The sequence below is a fragment of the Mustela nigripes genome, chromosome 1 (assembly GCF_022355385.1).
Source record: "Mustela nigripes isolate SB6536 chromosome 1, MUSNIG.SB6536, whole genome shotgun sequence".
NCBI lineage: Eukaryota > Metazoa > Chordata > Mammalia > Carnivora > Mustelidae > Mustela > Mustela nigripes.
The window spans coordinates 198416691-198440004 of NC_081557.1; the positions used below are offsets into that span (position 1 = coordinate 198416691).

At 39.8% G+C, this 23314-nt stretch overlaps 1 protein-coding gene across 1 annotated transcript in view; it reads left to right on the plus strand.

Annotated features, from left to right (window-relative positions):
* NOCT (nocturnin) overlaps positions 1-22381 on the plus strand; it is a 29845-nt gene extending 7464 nt beyond the window's left edge. Inside the window, exons 2-3 of the mRNA XM_059378430.1 lie at positions 16606-16875; positions 19357-22381. Coding sequence (XP_059234413.1) covers positions 16606-16875; positions 19357-20192 — 1106 coding nt within the window. The 3' untranslated portion in view covers positions 20193-22381. The remainder of the gene's footprint in view (positions 1-16605; positions 16876-19356) is intronic.
* The last annotated feature ends 933 nt before the right edge of the window (positions 22382-23314 follow it).

Below are 23314 nucleotides of genomic sequence, written 5' to 3' on the forward strand. Positions count from 1 at the left end.
CTTGCTTGCTTTCTTAATTTTTATTTATTTATTAGTAATCTCTACACCCAGCGTAAGGCTCAACTCACTGCCCAAGTTCAAGAGTCTCATGCTCTTCTGACTGAGCCAGCCAGGCTCCCCCGGTCTGCTTTTCCTTTAGATCTGTCACCCTTGGTAGCCCTTTGGAGGCATATATCCCACTTTTCTTTGAAGCATTCTCTGGTTTTGTCCACCCTTACTGGCTTCTGTCTAAGAGGGAAGCAGGGCAACTAGCTCATCTGTTTTCAGAAGTCATAGTTGAGAGAATTACCCTAACAATTGCCCCTCAGCTTCTCCTGCCCTTTGTCTTTCTTGACTCAGCTTTGAGTTTCTTCAGAGCTCTCTTGGAAGAACCGTGTTTAATGGGCCTGTGGTAACTTGTACTGTATTTTCCTTTACTCTGGTTTTCTCTGCTAATGCATATCTGTCTGTTTCTACCTTTTGGTATTTTTCCAAATTTTTGGCTCATTGATGGCATCCTTTCTTGTCTTCCCATACTGTTGTTTCATTCTTTATAAAAATTTGAATACAACTACTTTATTCCTGAAAGTTCTTGGGAAGGAGAGAGTGAATGTATGTTCTGCTTCATACCTGGTGACCTATTGAGTATAATATTTCAACTCCCATTTTCTTTTTTTTTTTAATTTATTTGTTTCAATCCCCATTTTAAAAATGAGTGGTGGGAATAGAGATTTTAAAGCTGTTAACATTTTCACTTCAGATTATGAAGATCATTCTTTTTCTTCATGTCCCTTAATTATTCAAGGTAGGCCATGGAAATTTGTATGTGAAAATCGTTTTCCCTTATTTCAGGTAACTGAAAATCCTTTATTGGTTTTGTGAAATACATACAGAGTGGCTATAAAATCTCATTTCAGTATAATCTAGAACAGAGGTCTGCAAACTCTTGCTGAAAAGTAGGCAATATCTTAAACTTTGTGGGCCTTAATGTCTGTGTCACAGCTACTTAGCTCTGCTATTGTATTATGGAAGCAGCCCTGGATAGGACGTAAGCTTCCAGCCCTGAAATTTGAATCTCATACAGTTTTCCCATGTCATGAAATACTATTATTGTGATTTTTTTTTTCAAACATTAAAAAATGTGCAAGATCACCAGCAGTACAGAACAGGGGTGCCGACTAGATGCAGCTCATGGGTTATAGTTGGTGGACTCCTGATCACAAAGGAAAAGGTCTGTATTAATCAGTAGATTTTTCCTTTTAGCTTTCATTTTTCCATTCACAACTAAAAACAGACCATTTTCTTAGGCATCATGTAGTAATACAAACTTAATGTCTCAGTGGAGAGCAGTTATCCCACCAGGTTCTGTCAGTTTCTACCTTTTCATATTTCACTTCAGAGCCATTATGCTAGAAAAACCCAGTTTGTACAAATGGTTGGTCAGCCAACAGTTGAGCACCAGTTAAAACATTTAAGCTAAGCTTTGATTGTGGATAGATTTCTTTTTCCTCCGTGATAATTTCTTTTCTTTTTTTAAAAGATTTTATTTATTTGACAGAGATCACAAGTAGGCAGAGAGGCAAGCAGAGAGAGGGGGAAGCAGGCTCCCTGCTGAGCAGAGAGCCCTATGTAAGGCTCCATCCCAGGACCTCGAGATCATGACTTGAGCCCAAGGCAGTGGCCCAACCCACTGAGCCACCCAGGCGCCCCTTCTTAGTGATATTTTCTAGATGAATCTGGCATGACTGAAGGTATGGCTTAGCCTGGAAAACATTTTCGCATTCTTGTTTAGTCTGTGACTGCTGCCTAGTGAAGAAAGGTCGTTTGGATTGTCACGCTGTGTCTAGGTGTTTGTATTTTTAGACATGTTAGGTTAGAGTCATGACCTTCACTTGGTATCTCTAGTAATGCCACGCAGGCTGTTAACACTGCTCTGTACACTCTGTGCCATGCCAGTGCGTGTGCTGTGGTGGCAGTGACGTCGGCAGACGGAGAAGGTGGAATTCGACCTCTGTTTATTCCTGTGTGTGCCCTGGCAAGGCACCATTGCAGTTGTCCTGTCAGTCCTGTCAGAGATGCTGATGAGCAACAGTCCAAGGTGCAGATAACTTTCTCCAAGGCCAGACGCCTCAGGAGTTGTGCAGTCTTGAAAAACTGTGTCGTGATGTCTCAGCCTCAGTATCTGTTTCTATCATATAGTGAATGCAGGACCTACTTTGGTGGATTGTTGGAAAGAGTAATGAAAATACTTGGAAGGAGTATGGCATGTGGGCTCTTAGATGTTAAGAGCCAGCCTTCTCTTTAAACCCAGGAAGTGAACTTTGCTAAATAGAACAGAATAGTGAACATTTAACTGACCACTTAGGGTTACTAGGTGTATCTAGTTTAACTCAATCCTCCCAGTAACCCAGTGAAGTAAATTAGAGTGAACCTCAGATGAAAAAACTGAGGCCCCAAAAATGTAACTTGTTCAGGATCTCATTAGTAAAAGGAGGAGCTGGGGTTTGATGCAAGCCAGCCTAACTTGAGTTCCTGTGTTTAAGACTGTTTTTGCTTCTGCTGAACTGTATAGCCTGATGGTACTGAGAATAGTTGAGGCTTTGGCCATAGTACTTTCACGTACTACGTGCTCTGTGCATGCCTGTCACATTTAATCCATGATGCTGAATAACAGATTTGAAGACTGGACACTGACTAAAAATATTTAATCCTCACCAGAAAATGGTATCTTCCTAAATTGGCACTTAGAATCCAGTTCCTAGGATCCAGGAATTAATGTCCTTCACGTCCACATTCATACACAAAATTTGAAGGTGCTTATGTGCAGTTACCAGTGGACCTGTGTACTAACACAGAGAGAGGGCCCCAACTACAGTCTCACCAAATGGGACAAGTCACTTAAACTTCTGAACCTCAGTGTCCTCACCTGTGAAGAGCCAAGGACTTTGACAGGGTTCCTTGGCACTTCGCTCTCTCTTGGCTTTGTGTGTGTGTGTGTTTATTTGTTAGTCCAGTTTAGTTGGCATATACATATATAAAATATACACATATACAGTGTTATAGTAGTTTCAGCATCTTCTGTCAACAGTTTTAAACGCCCTGGGCGAGGTGTTCGAGGAAGTCGTAAACAAAGTAGACACAGTCCCTGCCCTTTTGGAATTTACAGTCTAATAAGTAAAGGACAGGGTTTGTAGTTCAAATGTCAAGGACAGCTTCAGAGAAGCAGGCCATGTGGAAGGAAGAGGGAGGCACTAGGGCTTTTGAATCATAAAGCTGTATAGGCAGAGAAGCTGGAAATCTTTATTTACTGATTTTTTTCAATAAATATTAAATATATCTCATACCCAACAATCCAAGCTGATTATGTTGCTTATCTTTGCCTGTCACCACTAATTTATCTTGAAGGTGGCTGCATTTATTCAGGAACTCTAAGAAAGCTAATTGAAAATTTGCTTGCTACTGAAGGAATGATGTGAACTTTCTGAGGTAGTTCAGCACATGGCCAGTAGATGGTAGCAAAGGATTGCTGTTTCCATGATGCCTTCCTGTGATGTAGGTAGCTTAACAATTTTTGTGTACTCGGCTCTTTGAGGTTTCCTTGGGCCCAGGTTGGTCAGCTCCAGCAGCCTCCCAGGTGTGTATGCAGATTATCCTGGTCTTTTTTAGCTTTTGGTGTTTAATCAGCAGTTTTTGCCAAGCCACAGTTTCAGGAGACTAAGCTCAAACTAATTTTGAGAGAAATTCACAGGCTGAATTGTTTGGGCAAACTCCAGTGTATGCAACTGCTGAGTAACTAGAAACATGTGAACAGATGTCTCTCTGGTGTAATTTCTAAATGCTCTTAGGACTGGTTGAATGGGTAGGCCCAGCCAGTTTGGGTCTCAACCGTTATGATTCTCGTCCAGCATTCTGATCATTGGTGTGAAAGTGTTTCATTTAACCCTGATCATTTCCCTCTGATGGTTGGCACTCTTAGGCACTGATACTGTGGTCTGCCTGTTCCTTCAGCTTTGATATAAAGAATAAACATATTTTCTGTATTTTTGTGATTAGCCTACTTCTGCTTTGTTTTCTGGGAAAGAAAGGACTAAACAGGGGATGTTTACATACTACTACTATATTTCAGGAATCTAAATCTCAACTCTCTGGCAAATCTTTAAAGGCTCTCATGAGGGAGGTGAGAGTTATTTGTTCCTATAAAGTAAAATATCTGTGAGGTATTAATGTAAGGAATGAAGGCGTCCAGTTCTAAATGGAAATGGAAATAGGGTTATAGAAAGAAGAAAAGGCAGGGGATTGAAGTGTTATTGTTAAATCATAGCTAGGATAAGAAATGAAGCTATTTTGATCTGCCTATTGCCTGTATAATTTATATAATGTGTACCACACTCAGGATGACAGCTGATACTTTTCCTAGTAAAATGCCTGGGGAAAGAAATGAACTTTGGGGGGAAAAAATAAATACAATATGGGGTCAAATCAAGAATACCCATCCCCAAATACATATAATAAAGTTTACCTGAAAGCCAGTATAACTGCCAGATAAAGTTTAACAGGTTTTGTTGAAATTTTATACTTTCAGTATCTTAATTACCACAGGGATGAATTATTTGTCCTGTCTTGCCTGAGAAGATTGGCTTTGGATGTTGAGCTATTCTGAAGCTTGGACGGTTTTTTTCAAAGTTCCATATAATAACCCCTTTAATGGCATAAAGCTTAAGTAGGATGGCTTGAAATCTGGGAATCGGACATGGTTTTATGTGTAGGAAGATTTTTTTTTTTTTTTTTTTTTTGACAGACAGAGATCACAAGTAGACAGAGAGTCAGGCAGAGAGAGAGGGGAAAGCGGGGGGGCTCGATCCCAGGACCCTGAGATCATGACCTGAGCTGAAGGCAGAGGCCCAACCCACTGAGCCACCCAGGTGCCCCATGGAAAGAATTTTTTTAAATCGGTTCATACTCTAAAAGAAAAAAATGAATGTTACTTAAAAAAAAACAACAACCAGGTGAGAAACAATGAAAATAAGTTATTTCCTCATTGTAAAAAGGGCATAATAAGAGTAGCTGCCTCCTAGGATTTGTAAAAGGTTTAATTGAAAATGCAGTCAAAGCAGGCAGAATTTGTAAGTGGTGCATGTTAAGTATTAAGTAATCCTTAGCTGCCACTGGCATCATTGTTTTTTATTTGTTTTTTTTTTTTATTTTAGGGTGAGTAGGGGAGGGAAGAAAGGTGCCCCATAATTTTTGCTTTCTTTTGTTTTCAAATTTACATTGCCTTACTACCCTGCAGTCCTTATGTGGGTCTGAGTCTTGGTTGGCTTCACAAAAATAATACGAGAAGTCTTTGGTGTTCAGTTTTACTTATTAATTCCTAGCTTGGGATTTTGTGCTTGCTTTGACATGATGTCTGTATATTACCAGAACGTTTTGGAAAATACAGCCTTTAGAAATAACTAAGTAAGTTCATACATTTTGGGGACTAGAAGAAGAAAAGAAAATGCATTGGGACTTCCCCAAATCCTTTCTGATTTTTTCTCTGGTTTCATGACTTTATGACAATAATTTTTTTGTACAATTTTATGTATTTATTTGACAGAGAGAGAGATCACAGGTAGGCAGAGCAGCAGGCAGAGAGAGACCTGGTGGGCGGAGTGGGGGGTGCAGTCTCCCCACTGAGCAGAGAGCAGACGCAGGGCTGGATCCTAGAACCCCAAGACCATGACCTGAGCCGAAGGCAAAGGTTCAACCCACTGAGCCACCCAGGTGCCCCTGAAAAGAATGTTTTTGAAGTACAGAAAAATCTAGTTTGGATAGCAGAAATAAAAGAGGGAGGTAAGGAAAGAGTATCCATGATTTGTGGGTGTTTGTACTCTCTGGAGCAGCAAGGAAATGGCTTTACAGCAGTGACCTCCCAGCTTCTGTGATTTTATCTTCTGCCAGTTTAAAACAAATTTAGATACGTGCTCTGTGTTATATCAATTACATACATGTCTGCTTTCAATCTATTGTTTTTTGGGTTTTTTTTTGTTTTGTTTTGTTTTTTTAAGATAAAAAAAGTTCTCATTTTCTTCCCAGGGGATTGCCTTATTTTATTTTATGTCCCTCAGAACAGGATGTCTATACTTAAAAGATGGTTGATCGGGGTACCCGGGTGGCTCCGTTCTTAAGTGTCTGCCTTCAGCTCAGGTCATGATCCCAGGGTCCTGGGGTCAAACCCCCTGTCTGGCTCCCTGCTCAGTGGGAAGCCTGCTTCTCCCTCTCCCACTCCCCCAGCTTCTGTTCCCTCTCTCGCCGTTCTCTCTCTGTCAAAAAAATAAATAAAATCTTTTAAAAAAATAAAAGATGGTTCATCTAGAATAGAAATTCTCACTTTTTACTCTCTGGATCCTTTTATAGTCTCCCCCCCCCCTTTTTTTTTAAGTAAGATTTTTATTTGACAGAGAAAGACGGGAAGAGAGGGGAATACAAGCAGGGCAGTGGGAGAGGAAGAGAGCAAGGAGCCTGATATGGGACTCAATCCCAGAGCCCTGGGATCATGACCTGAGCCGAAGGCAGACGCTTAACAGCTGAGCCACCCAGGTGCCCAGATCCTTTTACATTCTTAAAAAAATTTTGAGGACCCACTGAACTTTTGTTTATGTGGGTTATATATTCATATGCATATCGATAAATATGATAGAAAGTAGAACAAGAGAAAATATAAACATGTTTATAAAGTCATTTAATATAATACAATCAATATTAACATAAATGACATTTTTATGGAAAAGTAGCTATATTTTCCAAAACAAGAAATTAGTTAAAAGAGTGGCCTTGTTTTACTTTTTTTGAAATCTCTTGAAGTCTGGCTTATTAGGAAACTGCTAGAATTCTCATATCTGCTTCTACATTCAATATGTTGTGATATGTTGTTTTGGTTAAAGTCTTTGAAGACATTCCCATCTCACAGATAACGTAGTTGGAAAAAATTACTTTAACATCATTTTTAGATCATTATGGATATATTTTGTGGTAGAGTGTATGTTAGTAGTTATTTACAGCTTGAAATCTGGTGCCCTATCAGTGAGCTTTTTGTGTTCTGTGACATTAAAATCAACTGATTTTTCTGGTATTTTGAACAGATTTTTTTAGCCATGAATGATTTTGTATCAGTCATTTGGAAAATGTTGGTTAACTCGGCTATGCAGACCTTTCACCAAGAAATAGCATTAGTTAATATAATCCCCGTCTTGTCAGAAGTCTTTAAGTTTTGGCAACCCGTCGTGCTCCTGATGGCAGATAAAATTTTTCCAAAGTTTTCTCTTGAAAATTTTTATCATTGACACAAATATGGTCTTTTGTTTTCCTTAAAGTGACAGGGTTGCTTATACATATTAGTGAAAATGCCTGATATCTTTACTTGATTAACTATAATTTGTTAGGTTTACCATTGGGCAAAAATGGTGTTCCATGAAAAAAAGGGACTAGTTCATTTTGCAACCCAAGTTCTTTTCTGTAAGCTGTTGTATTTTGGTATGGAGCAAAAGTGCTTTATTGTGTATTTTCCATTGTCACATATTAAAAAGACATGTCATTAATGTTCCAGGTTTAACAAAAATTCTACTGCCTCACTAAGGACATTTTTAAGTAAAACTGACTTTTTTAAAACTGAAGAGTGTGTAGTGGTGAAGAATACTATGGCTACTTGGTGGAGTCCGATGCCAGGACCTCATTCATGCTGAGGTAGCAGCAGTTTTAACACGTTTGTGGGTAAAACAGACGAACACGGTGAAAAAGGAAAATGGTGTCTTAGTATTATGAAAGTAGTTTTGGCCATGCATACCTCTGAAAGGGTTTCAGGCATCCCAAAGGGTCTGTAGACTACTCTCTGGGAACTGCTACTAGAACAGTTTTGTTAGTTGTTTGTAAACTCAATTTCGTTGGGTCAAAACCAGCATTTTTAAAAAATGAAAGGGAATATACTAGGAAATAGCACACATTTATTGTAGAAAAAACAATCATTTTGTGAAACTCATTAGACATTAATATATGCTATGGGTGTGTACTGAGTTGGGAATGTAGGCTTTATTTGTCACATCAGTTTTCACATTGACTGGCTTAAAACGTGTACCTTAAAAGTTACACATATGAGTATATAAATACTTGCATTATATATGTTCACACAGCAACATGTGAAATGACTTTTTTTCTAGTGACATTTTGAACTTAAAATGTTCATCACCACAGAGAGGCAGTGCCTTCTGAGGAGTGAATAGACAAGGCATCAGGACCACCTCGGGCCAAAAATAAATACATAAACCCAAGCAAAATTCCTTAAGTGTAATGGTTTTATAAAAAATGTCTGCCTTCGGCTCAGGTCATGGTGTTGGGATCCTCGGATCAAGTCCCACATCGGGCCTTGCTCAGCAGAGAGTCTGCTTATCCCTCTGCCTACTATTCCTCCTGCTTGTGCTCTCTCTGTGGCAAATAAAATACTTAAAAAATGTTTTAGACTTATGTCTTTGTTCTTATCCTCACAATAATCCTGGACATAAAAAGCTGTGAAATATGTTTGTGGCAGGGGGAAAAGCAGGTAGATGGCAGAGATAGCTAAATGGTCACATAATGGCAGACACCAAATGAGAAATCAGAGTCCTACAATACACATACCTTAAGTTTTTTCTGTACCTATATATCTGTGTGTATAGTAAGTGAAACATGAACTCATCCTGATATCTCTGACCCTAGCTTAGTACCACATGATTCATTCTAGCCTTTTTTCCTTGCCTGTCTGTTCATTCTCTGTCATTGAGAGCTATGGCTCCCATCTTCCACTGTCCCTTTACTTGTTCAACCCCAGTATGTATGTGAAGCAGTTTTGGAATTGTTAACACATACTACCCCTATGAGAAACTTTACTAACTACAGTTTCTTTAGTCTTGAGCTGGATAGTTTCCCATTAAAATGCTTTTTTCCAAAATTACTCAGATCCCAGGTCCTTTTTTACTGAACCCCGTTTGTGAGATTGCCATACATCTATAATACAGTTAGATGCATTTGTCAAAATCTGCACTCCGTTTTGAGATCATTGCATCTTCCACTTAATACTTAAAGTTTGTACACATTAAAGTTTATTCTTCCTGGTGGACGGTTGTATGGCTTTTGACAAATGCACTGGGTTGTGTATCTACCACCCTAGTACTGTACAGAGCGGCTCCATCACCCTCAGAATTCCCCAGGTCAGCTCTGCCCTACCCCGCTGCTTCCCTTGCTCCCTCTCCCTGCCACCCCCGTCCACTGGCAGCTACCAATCCGTATAGTTTTACCTTTCCAGAGTGTCATGTGAACAAAACCATGTAATATGTAAGTTTTAAGGTCTGACTTCTTTCACTTAGAAAATGCATTTGAGATTTATCCATGTTTTATGGGTGTATCTTGCAAATCAGCAGCTTGTTCCTTTTCATTTTTGGATACTGTTTCATTATAAGGATTTACTATAGTTTATCCATTCGCAAGGTGAAGGGCACCTTGATTAATTCCAGTTTGGGGTGATTATTAATAAAACTGCTTCTTAACATTTGTGTACATTTTGCCCCAGAGCTCAGTACTTGGACTTCTTTTCTCAACTCTCTTTATTTTTTTTTTTTAATTATTTTTTCTCAACTCACTTTAGTCTCAAGTGCCCACCGACTTCTCCCAAACATTTATTTCCAGTTTGCTCCTCTCTCCTACGCCTCAATCATATTGAATCACCAAACTTTATTTTCTGCCATCCCCATCGAATCATCCTAGACGGTACTGGCAACTTCATATTTCTAATTGCTCTCCTGGCCACTGTTGGGGCCTCTTTGGCCATTCTTTCACTCCCAGACCACAGGCAGGTAATCATTAAAACTTACTGGCTCCAACTTGAGTTTTTCCGAATCCACACTTTAAGTGCTGTCACTAGTCCAAGCTACCACTGTCTTTTGCCTGCATAATTGTAATTGTCCTCTAATGGGTTTTCTCTGTCTGCCCTTGTTTCCCTACAGTGTAGTATGGGGTTTTTTCCCTTTTTTAAGATTCTATTTATCTGACAGAGAGCACAGGGAGCAGCAGAAGGAGAGAGATAAACCAGCTCTCTGCTGAGCAGGGAGCCGGATGCAGGACTTGATCCAGGACCCTGGTGGGATCATGACCCGAGTGAAGGCAGACACTTAACCGAATGAGCCACCCAGGTGTCCCCAGTGAGTTGTTTTTGTTGTTATTGTTGTTTTTAATGTAAATCAGATTCTCTTATTCCTGCTTAACGTTCTCCAGTGGCTTCTCATATCAGATAAAGGTTCACGTCCTTAGAGTGGACTACAGTGTGCTATATATAATCCATTCCCCACCCCCGTCTTCACTGACCACATCTTTTTATTCATTCTTTAAATCTTTTCAGTGCGTTGCTATTTCATCAGCCTTGCCAAGCATGTTCCTGTCTTCAGGGCTTTTGCATTTGCTGTTCCTCTGCCCAGAATGTTCTTCCATTGTATGCCCATTAAGACTTCCAGATTTATTTCCTTACCACTTTCAGGTCTCCGTTCAAATACCATCTTTTAGTGAGACCTCCTTGGGCATCCCACGTAAATCAGCAACTCCCCAGCCGCTAGCATTCCCTATATCCTCTTTCTCCTTTATTCTTCACCATTGCACTTTTCACCATATGACCATTGTCTTGTATTTCCCCACTGCAGCATAAGCTCCAAGAGGGCAGAGATCCTAGTCTGTCTGTTCACTGATCCAGTGGACTAGAGTACTAGACTGGCATCCAGGGCGTGTATGTGTGTTTGGGAGAGTGAGGCAAGAAATTAAATTATGGTGACTACCTGTCTGTGATGGACCAAGTAAGTGGTTTAGTCAGAAATTAAAGCTCCATATTTTACAGTCTTCTTCTGATTATTGTTACCTATCCTGATGGTTTTAACCCTCACTATATATACCCTAGCCCATTCCACAAAGTAAGTACTTGCTTTTTCTCTCATTAGTTCATGTGTATTAATCTTTCGCCAAATACTTGGTAACTTCTCAAGATGAAGTGCCCTTTTCAAAACTCAAGAATAGGGAATTAAGAATGTAAAATCAACGTGCTGCGGTAAATTATGCCTCAGGCCTGAGAGATTGGATTAGATTATGAAGAATAGAGTTCTATGCCAGACCACACCCAAGGGAGTGGAAGTCTGTAGAGGTGATTCAGTTGAAGAGTGTGTTGTGAGGACAGCCTGACACATGGGGGGCCTTCAGGTATGCAGGGGAAGGGTGGACTGGTAGAGACATCTTTCAGAATCATCTGGCTCTCTCCTAACTCAGACTCCGTATAGGACAGGTTGCTTTGCTGCAGGTACTTTAGTATTAGAAGGCATGTGCTGTGTCACTTTGTTACTACATAACTTGATACTCATATTTGCATCAGTCCACGTTAAGGACCATCCTTGAGTTCCTGTAAGATCTAAGGAGCAAAGACAGGACTCTAAAAAATACTCCCTAACAGTAACTCTCTACCTGGTCTCTTATTCAAAATTGAGTCTAATGACATCTTTCTCAGGTAGATGAATCTACAGTAAAAGGTCAATGCTAGTAAAACTTTTCTAAAGGCTATTTTCAGTGCATTCCATACCCAAGTACAGTTGACTCTTGAACAACGTAAGGAGGGTGGGGGAACCAGACCCCCTACACAATCAAAAATTTGCATGTGACTTTTGACTCCCTCAAAACTTTACTAGTAGCCTACTGTTGACTGGAAGCCTTACTGGTAACATACAGTTGATTAGCACTTATTTTGTATGTACTTGTATCATATACTGTATTCATAAAATAAAGCAAGCTAGAGAAGAGAAGGTGCTTTTAAAAAATTATAAGGAAGAGAAAATACACTTAGAGTACTGTACTATAAAAAAATCCACATATAATTGGATCACATGTTTAAAGTGGTGTTCAGAGTCAGCCGTACTGTTAACACATGAAATTGTTCATTCTGGATGAACAATTATGCGATTTTTTTTTTTTGGTCTTTTTATTTGTCAGCGTAGGAGAGCAAATGCATGAAGGGAAGGGCAGAGGGAGGAGTGGGCTCTGTGCTAAGCAAAGATCCCACTGTGGGACTTGATCCTAGGACCCTGGGATCATGACCTGAGCCAAAAGCAGACCCTTAACTGACTGAGCCACCCAGGTGTCCCTAAATGCAAGTTTTTTTTAATAGAAATATATATGTCCCTAATATAAATAATAGATGTTATTTTGAAGTTGCCACCTGTTCTAACCTATATGCATTTTCCAAAAATTCTTGAGGAAATTAGGATCTTTTACCAAGCCCTGATTTGATAGGTCTCTAAGCAGGTCTAGAGAGTTGTACACAGTGGTAGAACAGGATTGGAATTGGTCTGTGACTGTCTATCCCATTCAAGGCCTTATTACTTAGCTATGCTACGGTGTGTTCTTCATCTTTTTTGCTGCAAAGTTTGTCTTTTGAGGGTAGATTCAATTTTTGAAAAACACCGTAATACTTTGAGAGGCCCTCTTACAAATAAGATAGATAATCAAACTTAATAATCTGCTGGTGGTCCAAAATGAGTTGGCTTTGGCAAGATGTTTTCCTTGATTGTGTGGCTAATAGCTTATAAATGGATTTTCAAAACTAAACCAAAAAAAAAAAAAGAACAGAGAATAAAGGAATTAGAATATCCATTTGGTTCATTTCACATCCTTACAACATTGTCAAAATAACTGTCCAAATACTACCACTACTAATTATGACCACTGAAAACAGTTTATAATATTTTATTTTTCAAATTTTTGTAACCTCTACACCCAGTGTGGGGCTTGAACTCACAACCCTGAGATCAAGAATTGAATGTTCTTCCAACTGAGCCAACCAGATGCCCCCATTTTGAAGTTTTTTAGTTGAATATATTTTCCTCATTCTGGTTGGTCCCTGTCCCTCACTCCCCTTTGAGTTGTTATTAAGTCTTCGTAAGTTTGTTGTGGAATCACATAGCCATTATACATTGCATTGTACTCTCAACCTCATTTAGACTTGATTTTCTAAGTAGCTGTATGTTTAATGCTTAGCATCCATCTTATATCAAAGTCTTGCTGATCATTTTGGTCAAAAGTTTGTGCTTTAGTTGTAGAGATGGCAAAAATTTTTCTGCCAAGGACTGGATAGTAAACATTTAGGCTAAACATTTAGGCCAAAAGTGATCCTATTCCATATTTTGTATATGTCGGTGTTTTTGTGTTGTTCTTGTTTTATTTTTTTTTTTTAATTTTATTTATTTATTTGACAGAGAGAGAGAGATCACAAGCAGACAGAAAGGCAGGCAGAGAGAGAGGAGGAAGCAGGCTCCCCGCTGAGCAGAGAGCCCGATGTGGGGCTCGATCCCAGGACCCTGGGATCATGACCCGAGCCGAAGGCAGAGGCTTAACCCACTGAGCCACCCAGGCGCCCCTGTTCTTGTTTTAAATATTTTATTTATTTGAGAGAGAGAGAGAGCACCGGAAACGGGAGGGTCAGAGGGAGAAGCAGATTCCCGCTGAGCAGGGAACCCAACGCAGGATCCTGGATCCTGCTCCAGGATCATGTTTGTATGTTTAACAACCCTTAAACCATTCTTAGCTCGAGGATTGTACAAAAATACCTCTGGGTACAGTTTGTCAGCCCTGCTCTAAAGTTTCCTCATGGAGTCAGTATTCCAGTGTTGCTGAATATAAAATTCCTTGCTCATATACAGATGAGCCAAATAATATAAAGTTTGAGTTATATATTTAAAATATGTAACTTCATTTTCTCTTGGCATAAAACATTGCAGTTGCAGTCTGATGATAGCCTGCTTTTATTTTCCTTTCAAGTTACTTGATGTTTTTGCCCAGATGCCCACGGGATTTTTTTTTTTCCTTCATTACAGTCCAGTTGGTGTTGGTCATTCTGGGTTGATATTCTCAGGTATGTGATGTGTTTTTCAATATGTAGTTCTGAGTCTTTTTTTTTTTTCCACTTTTTCCCCTTTTTTTTAGACTAAAAAGTTAAGGCAGAACTTTATGTATCTGATGTTTAAATATATCCATAATGTCTTTTTTTAACCTTACATAATTTATTCTTTTAAACGATTTTATTTTTTTCCAGCTTGGTTGAGATAATAATTAAAAGATAAGGTAGTATGTATTTAAGGTATACCACGTGTTTTGGTATACATATACCTTGTGAAATTATTGCCTCAACCAAGCTAATTAACACATCTGTCACCTCATTTACTTTGTGTGTGTTGACATCACTTAAGTTCTACTCTCTTAAGAGATTTCCAGATTTTAATACAGTATTAACTATAGTTACCATGCTGAAATTATACCTCCAGAATATAATTCAACCCTTAATGATTGAAATTTTGTACTCTCAATAAAAGTCTTCTTGATTTACATGCAGTTTTTAGTATTTGTTTCATTTCCTTGCATTGGTTTTTCTGCTACAAGAATTCCTGTTGCCCATATATTGGATCTTTGCTTAAATTAAATATAGTATTTATTACTATCTCCCCAATGCTCTGTCTCTTCATTTTTTAAAAAAACTAATTCTCTTTGTTGCCTTGTTTCTGAGTTTCCTAATTCTGATTTAGGCTCTTCTATCATTTTCTTAATGGCTTTTAGCTCATTTTTAATAAGATAGTTTTGTTTTGCTTTCTGGGTATGTCTTTCTGGTATGCTTTCATTGTCTGAAATGGATGTTTTTCTGTTCCTTTTACTCTTTTATGTGACGGTTTTCCTAACTTTTTTTTAGAAGGAAGTGCAGTTCAAGATGGTTTTTCTGACTTCACGTAACTCGCCAAATACACAAACTCCTGTTGGACACTATTACTCTTTTTTTCATGATCATTTTTACATATTTGCTTTTTTATCACAATAACCACCCCAAACTCAGCTTGACAAAGATATATCAAAGGGATGTGGAGGAGTCCTGTTGAAACTGAAGGACATCCGGCTAGTGGTATGCTTAAAGGCTGACCTAGGTCAAACATTGCCATGTGTTTCACATGTTAAATGCTCCTTGGCGCCCCGTGAGTTTGCTATACCGCCTGTGTGACATTTGGGCTCACAGCCGGTCTGGTGCTACTTTTCTGGAGGGACTACACTTGAGAAATCAACCAGTAAGACCTTTAATTTCTCTTTCTTAAAAACTAGAAGTATAGAAGAAAGATTTTCAACGTTGTACTACCAGCCAAGAAGAAAATGTCTTCCTTTGGACCCATGTGCTCAGATAGGCAAGCAGATTGATTAAAAAGAATTTTAATATATTTGAATCAAACACTTTGGAAACAGGTGTGTGCATGCATTTGCATGTGTGTGTGTGTGGGGGGGACAAACAGGTTTGCTTCCAGATACATGTGCAATTAAATGTCTGATGTGTTTGCCTTAATCTAGTCATCTTACCTGGGGGGAGAAAAGACAACTATATTGAGTTGATGAGAAGGAACAATAGAGCGCACGCTTGCGTGCTTACTGACCTTGGTGTTTAAGGACATTCGTTGGTAAATATTTGGACTTGCTTTTCTGACCTGCCACAGTGAATATGCTTGATTGCTGGTTTCAGATGCAGTCAGTGAGCCAGCCAGATAATGTATTTTATAAGAAAACTGTGTGTCTTTATCAAGAGAAGGCAAGGATGTGGATGTGGTAGGGAAATCTGGATTCCTTCATACGACGATTCATCCTAACACAGAATCTTGGAGGTTGTTCCAAGTAAAACTTGACCATAATTTATACTGTACTGAACAGTAGAAAAGAAAAATCACCTGCTTACAGGTAGAACTTCCCTCAGGCTAATTAGTGGGAGATTGTGCTCTCCCCTCCTAAGTGCATTATAATCTATCAGGATAAAAAGAGAAGCACTTAGAAAATGCACTGAGCAGGCTTCCCTCGGGATCCCAGCGGGGGGTAGGGGGTAACCTTCTCTTACCCCTTCTACCTCCAACCCTTTTTCTGGATTCTTAAGAAATCTAGCAATTGATATTATAGACTGTATTGCTCAGTGACATTCAGAGTCCTCCAGAAAGCCAGAGCCCTTAATGGATAGTTAACAGCTAAGAAATGGATATGGATTTAACCCAGCTGTTACTTTCCATAACAGAGGAATCTGTCTAGATGAGGTGGCCTGAGCAGCAGCCTGCTATCACCTAATCTTTTCTTCAGGATTATCATGGGCTTTCTAACATTTGGCTCTTTACAAACTGGCCTTCAAGTTTTTATTAAAATATTTAGAAAAAGGAACGTGGATTTTGTCTAGCTATGCTTTCATAATAAGACTGGGTTTATAAATTATTAAGACAAATCCTAAATTAGAAGGGACCATAAAGATCAAGGTATTTCTCTCTTAAAAGAATATCTTAGTTCATCAGAGACCAGTTTTAACATTGGTATTTCAATTAATCTGTCCTATAGAAAGTTAGAGCCTGGAAACTCCTTTAAACCACCTCTGCAGAAATGGCTTCATACATGAACCTGGTGGCAACATTGCCGTCAGTCAAGTTCTTGGCTTCTGTGGACAGTAAAGGTTTTATCTTCTATTTGAGCTGAGTGAAAATGGAAGAAAGGCCAAAAAAGGAGCTGCGTGTATAATTGTACTTTCCTCTTCTGTAGTGTATTCCATGGGAAACGGAACGAGCAGACTCTACAGTGCTCTCGCCAAGACTCTGAACAGCAGCGCTGCCTCCCAGCACCCAGAATATTTGGTGTCACCTGACCCAGAACATCTGGAGCCCATTGATCCTAAAGAACTCCTTGAGGAATGCAGGGCTGTCCTGCACACTCGACCTCCGAGGTTCCAGAGGGATTTTGTGGATCTGAGGACAGATTGCCCCAGTAGCCATCCACCTATTCGGGTCATGCAGTGGAACATCCTCGCCCAAGGTATGCCTAATGCTTTTGTACCTGAGCAGTTAGGTTTGCTGTGACTGCCTTTCTGTTTCTGCACACATCTTAGAGCACCGGAGGGAAGAGGTGTGGGCAGATAGAGGTGTAGAAGGATGGGGTGACTAGGACAGCACCAGGAGCTCCCAGAAGGGGAAGGTAAGAAAGAAGGCCATCCAGTTTTCACAAATAAATCCAGCACTCTAGATTTATTCCTCACCTTCCGTGTTTAAAGGACCCTCTCTTTTTTCAGCCTCAAACTTTCTGTTGCCTCCAACTCTCGGTCCACAGTGCTAAGATAACATTTGTTTTTGTTGTTGTTGTTGTTGTTGTTTTAAAGATTTTATTTATTTATTTGATAGAGATCACAAGTAGGCAGAGAGACAGGCAGAGAGTCAGGCAGAGAGAGAGGGGGAAGCAGGCTCTCCACTGAGCAGAGAGCCCGATGCGGGGCTCAATCCCAGGATCCTGAGCTGAAGGCAGAGGCTTAACCCACTGAGCCACCCAGGTGCCCCCTAAGATAACATTTGTAAGGGAGAAACAGAATCTGCTGAATGAGTGGCAGGTAGAACTTCCTGCAGGGAATGGAGATGCATTGTGGGTGGTGTTGAGTCTGGGTATTCTTGAGGCCAGATTCTCACCCATATGTGTCTGTAGAACTGAGGTCAAAGGGATATTGCTTTAGTTCTCTGTTCATTAAGTTACTACTTTGTGGGGCGCCTGGGTGTCTCTGTGGTTTAAGCCTCTGCCTTCGGCTCAGGTCATGGTCTCAGGGTCCTGGGATCGAGTCTCACATCGGGCTCTTAGCTCAGCAGGGAGCCTGCTTCCCCTTCCCCCTCTCTGCCTGCCTCTCTGCCTACTTGTGATCTCTTTCTCCATCAAGTAAATAAATAAAATCTTTAAAAAAAAAATAAAGATAACTACTTTGTTAGGGTAGAAAGGACACCTTTCCTAGGTCTGCTGAATTAAAGATACCTTTAAAGTATTACCTTTCCTATAGCAGTTGAAATTTTAAGAAAAAGAAACAAAGGTAGCTTTTTAAAGAAGGGCATATACTCTGACTTTTCAATCTTAGATTTGGTTTTTTTTTTCTCCTAGGCGTTCGTCCATAAATAGGAAAAGCTGCCTCTTTAAGATAGGTTCCATATCACTTCATACAGCTCATAGAGTTAGGTGTTAAAATGAGTGTATAGATGGGGCACCTGGCTGGCTTAGTCAAGTAGAGCATGTGACTCTTGATCTTGGGGCTGTGAGTTCAAGCTCCATGTTTGGTGTAGAGATTACTTAAAAGTAAAATTTTTTTTTACAGAACTTTTATTTATTTGACAGAGACAGTGAGAAAGGGAGCACAAGCAAGGGGAGTAGGAGAAGGAGAAGCAAGCTTCCCACTGAACAGAAAGCCCTACGTGGGACTTGATCCCAGGACTCTGGAATCATGACCTGAGCCGAAAGCAGACACTTAACAACTGAGCCACCCAGACGTCCCAACAGTGACTTTTTTTTTTTTTTTTTTAAGCTAGCATATGAGTGCCTGGATGACTTAAGCGGTTAAGGGTCTGCCTTCAGCTCAGGTCATGATCCCAGGGTTCTGGGATCCAGCCCTGCATCAGTCTACTTGCTCAGTGGAGACCCTGTTTCTCCTCCCTCTGTTTCCCCTGCTTGTGCGTGCACTCTCTTAGATAAATAAAATCTTAAAAAAAAAAATTAGCACATAAAGTTAAATGTATTACTTCATCTGACGTAGTTTCAGTTCCTGGGATTGTAAAGAACACTGTTGAAGGGGCACCTGGGTGGCTCAGTGGGTTAAAGCCTCTGCCTTCGGCTCAGGTCATGATCCCAGAGTCCTGGGATCGAGCCCGACATCAGGCTCTCTGCCCAGCCGGGAGCCTCCTTCTTCTCTTTCTGCCTGCTTCTCTGCCTACTTGTAATCCCTGTCAAATAAATAAATAAAATCTTAAGAAAAAAAAATAAAACACTGTTGAAGGCTCAAACTTAAGGTTTTTCATCTTAGAATATAGTTTTATGAAACAGTTTTAATATGTAGGAAAACAAATTGTTTGCCTTCTCTGGATATTAAGAGTTTATTTAGTTTAGTAGGTTTTGTTTGTTCTGGGGCTTTTTAGAGAGAGAGCGAGCACATGTACATGCACACACATGAGCAGGGGAGGGCTAGAGGGAGAGAGAATCTGAAGCAGGCTCCACCTTGAGAGCAGAGCCCAATGCGGGGCTCTGTCTCATGACCCTGAGATCATGATCTCAGCCAAAATCAAGAGTCGGACACTTAACCGACTGAGCCACCTTGGCGCCCCAGTTTGGTTGGTTAATACAGTTCAGACAACAAAGAATCACCCAAAGCATCTGAAATAGAGAAAGCATTCTGAGGGTCTTGAGTAGTGTCAAACTGAAGGAGACTTCTGGTACTTAGCTATAGCACTATGATTTCTACGTACCTGTGACAGCTGACTGGCGTTTTTATTTCAGCTCTCGGAGAAGGAAAAGACAACTTTGTACAATGCCCCGTGGAAGCACTCAAGTGGGAAGAAAGGAAATGTCTCATCCTTGAAGAAATCCTAGCCTACCAGCCTGATATATTGTGCCTCCAAGAGGTGGACCACTATTTTGACACCTTCCAACCACTCCTCAGTAGATTGGGCTATCAAGGCACATTTTTCCCAAAGCCCTGGTCACCTTGTCTAGATGTAGAACATAACAATGGGCCAGATGGCTGTGCCTTGTTTTTCCTCCAGAACCGATTCAAGCTAGTCAACAGTGCCAATATTAGGCTGACGGCCATGACACTGAAAACCAATCAGGTGGCCATTGCACAAACTCTAGAGTGCAAGGAGTCCAGCCGACAGTTCTGCATTGCTGTCACCCACTTAAAAGCACGTACTGGCTGGGAACGATTTCGCTCCGCTCAAGGTTGTGACCTCCTCCAGAACCTGCAGAACATCACCCAAGGAGCCAAGATTCCACTTATCGTGTGTGGGGACTTCAATGCAGAGCCAACAGAGGAGGTCTACAAACACTTTGCTTCCTCCAGCCTCAACCTGAACAGTGCCTACAAGCTGTTGAGTGCTGATGGGCAGTCAGAACCTCCGTATACTACCTGGAAGATCCGGACCTCAGGGGAATGCCGGCATACCCTGGATTATATCTGGTATTCTAAACACGCCCTAAGTGTGAGGTCAGCTCTTGATCTGCTCACTGAAGAACAGATTGGACCCAACCGGCTACCATCTTTTAATTACCCTTCAGACCACCTGTCTCTAGTGTGTGACTTCAGCTTTAATGAGGAACCTGATGGACTTTTATAAATGCTTATCTTTTTAATCACAGGAGTCTTAACCAGGGATGTTTCAGGAAACTGAAATAGGATAAGAAATTGCCTGAGGAAGGATTCTCAGTTTCTCTAACGTCATTTTCCATGTTTCCAGCATGCCCTTGGGAAGGAATCCCATTAGTCCGCAAACCTTTTCCATTAAAACCTACAGCAAAAAAGGTGTTTGCGCTCCAGTTTTGGCTTGTATTATTTTTTCCCTTAGCATTACATTTTGATCATTGACAGGCATTAAAAATTAGGCTTCTTTTATAGCTTTTTCAGTTGAAGGATGCTATATAAAAATAGACTTGCTTGAGCCCTCTATAATTAACAAAAAGTATACAGGAGCAATTTCTCTAGATAGCATTTCAAGTTATTTATTTGTGGGGTTTTAAAATGTCAGCAAGATATGCATGGCAATATTTATTTTTTTATATTTTCATGTATGATTAAGAGCATTGTGAATGTTTTAAAACCATGCAAAACATAAGTAATAGAGTATTTTATAGTGATTTTCTTAAATCTCTAAGATCTTTTTATTTGGGGTCTAACAATAGTAGTGTACAAAGGGACTGTTTAGCCTGATGGGTTTTTTTTGTTGTTGTTTATTTAAGTGGGAATATCAGGTCTCCTTGATAACTTTCTTCATAAGTAATCCTCACTATGCCTCCATGTTCCCATTATTGTGTTTCTTAAAAGAGATTCCATGACCAGTCAGTTTTCATTATTGAATCACTGTTTCACATTTATAGCTTTCCATTGGAATGCTATGGTATTCATTTGTGGTCACACTTGGACTGTGCTCTTACATTAGGTTATTTAGGAGCTGTTACATGGCAGTAGCTAAGAAAGTGAGTGGGGCCTTCTTTTCAGAGGTGGGAAACTAGAAAGCCTATTAACGAGGCTATCCTTGAAACCTCCTTGATAGCCAGGTGGCTAGTTCAAAATGTCTAGAAAGGAAGAATGTAAAAAGTTAGAAAGATAACCTGGAATTCTCTTTCATAAGAAATAAAAATGGTGCAAGATAACAGGTGAAGCCCCTTTCAAGCAAAATCCCAACAAATAACCTGTTGGTAATAAATTGATAAATATTTTAACCCATGAGTTGTAAATATTTAAGAATAATAAATGGTCTTTTAAAGCTAGTGATTTTAATATCTTGTCTTTTTAGTCCAAAAAGAATCTGGGAGGAGATTTGGTCTTCTAATACTGTTAACATGGTGACCCACAGTATCCATTTACACACAGACCTTCATTTTTTAAGTGGATCTGTAGCTGCACATTGAAGTCATCTATGCTATGCTTACGTAATATCTCTAGGCATCACTGTTGGAGTTTCTTAAAATAGTTCACCCAAGTATTCTGCATTAGAGCTACTTTTGAAACCAGCGAGGTGTTCGGTACATTGTATACACATCTTGGGGCTTCCTGGAAGGAGCAGCAAGCAGGAAGAACATCTGTACCAACTGTCATTTGGTTCAGATCTTAGTGTGATAATGGTAGTCATATCAGCTATTGAGAAACCCAATACTGATTCCAACAGGCATTAAATATTGTTCGCATGCCCCAGAGTACACCAACCTGAAGAGAAACGATGACAGCAGCCGTAAGAGAGCAAATACGGATGAGAATGAAAGCCAAAATAATGTTTGCATTTCAGATGTTGTCCACCAGTATATGAATTAACAGGCTTGAGGGTTAGACTAGGGTTGAGGGTTAGACTAGGGATGGCTGGGAATACTAATGAGGAAAAAAGCTGGAAATACTGTGCAATTGTAATGTGCCTATAAATTAAGGAAATAGGGCGGAAATTTTATTTTTTTTTTTTAAAGATTTTATTTATTTATCAGAGAGAGAGAGGGAGCAAGCACAGGCAGACAGAATGGCAGGCAGAGGCAGAGGGAGAAGCAGGCTCCCTGCTGAGCAAGGAGCCCGATGTGGGACTCGATCCCAGGACGCTGGGATCATGACCTGAGCCGAAGGCAGCTGCTTAACCAACTGAGCCACCCAGGCGTCCCTAGGGCGGAAATTTTAATGGAACTCTTCTTATGAGTAATCCTTTGGAGTTACAGCAGTATACTTCTGTTTGTTGGTTTTATATTTTGTCTTTATTTAAAATGGAATTATGTGAGCATTTTATGTAAACGGGTTTTAGTAGTATATTAAATCTTGGATTGTACTTCATATTTTATTTTTCCTTTTAAGTCTTTGTAGACACCTTTTCCTTATGGACTGTCAGAGTAACCAGAAGCAGAATGGTAAGTAACAAATCTGTATTCTCAATTTTTAGGCATGTTCCATTTAACGAATTTCTCTTATTCTGTCCCCCGTGTACCTTTTGGTTCAGCTTTTCCTTTTATATCACATAATACTTTAATTGTGGTCATAATAAGCGTCTTAAAAGAGAAGGCAAACTGCATATTTGGAGAGAGAATGAAAGTGGCAGTGGATTTTTTCTTCCTCCATGCCATATTTCAGTAGATTCCCTTCTACAAGGTAAAAGGAATAGGAATGACCATTTCATTCATTTGAGCAAAGGATAATGGTGTATATACATAAGAAAAAACTAATATTTGAGTTCTTTACCTTTGGCTCTAAGAGCTTTCAATACGATCTTTTCAACTACTCTGAATTAATTTTTCTACAACTACTCTTAATTTAAAATAGGGTGTAAAACATCAGATCATTTGACCAGAGTGATAGCTAGCCATAGGAGAGCCAATATTCAGGCCTATGTCTGTCTTGGTCTAGAATGCTTGCTTCTGTCCCCACCAACATGCCCCCTTGGCCTTGAGTGAGGACAAAAGAGACAAGAGAGACAAAACGATATGTGCGGGAGGAAGAGATCTGTTCAATGAAAAATGGTCAAACACATAGGGCAGATACTTTGTAGTACTTATGCAATACTGAATAGAAGCAAGATATGGAGGCCAGATGGTGGCTGGAAGAACAGATCTCAGTTACTCTGCTACAGTAGAGTAGTTGAAAAGTAGAATATCCGTTACTGTTTGCATACTTCTCTTTAGAAGGAAGCAGTAAGAACAGTTACTCTAGTAGTGTTTCAAACTAGAAAACGAGATTGGTGCAAATATTCTATATTGGAGCCATTTTTTAAAA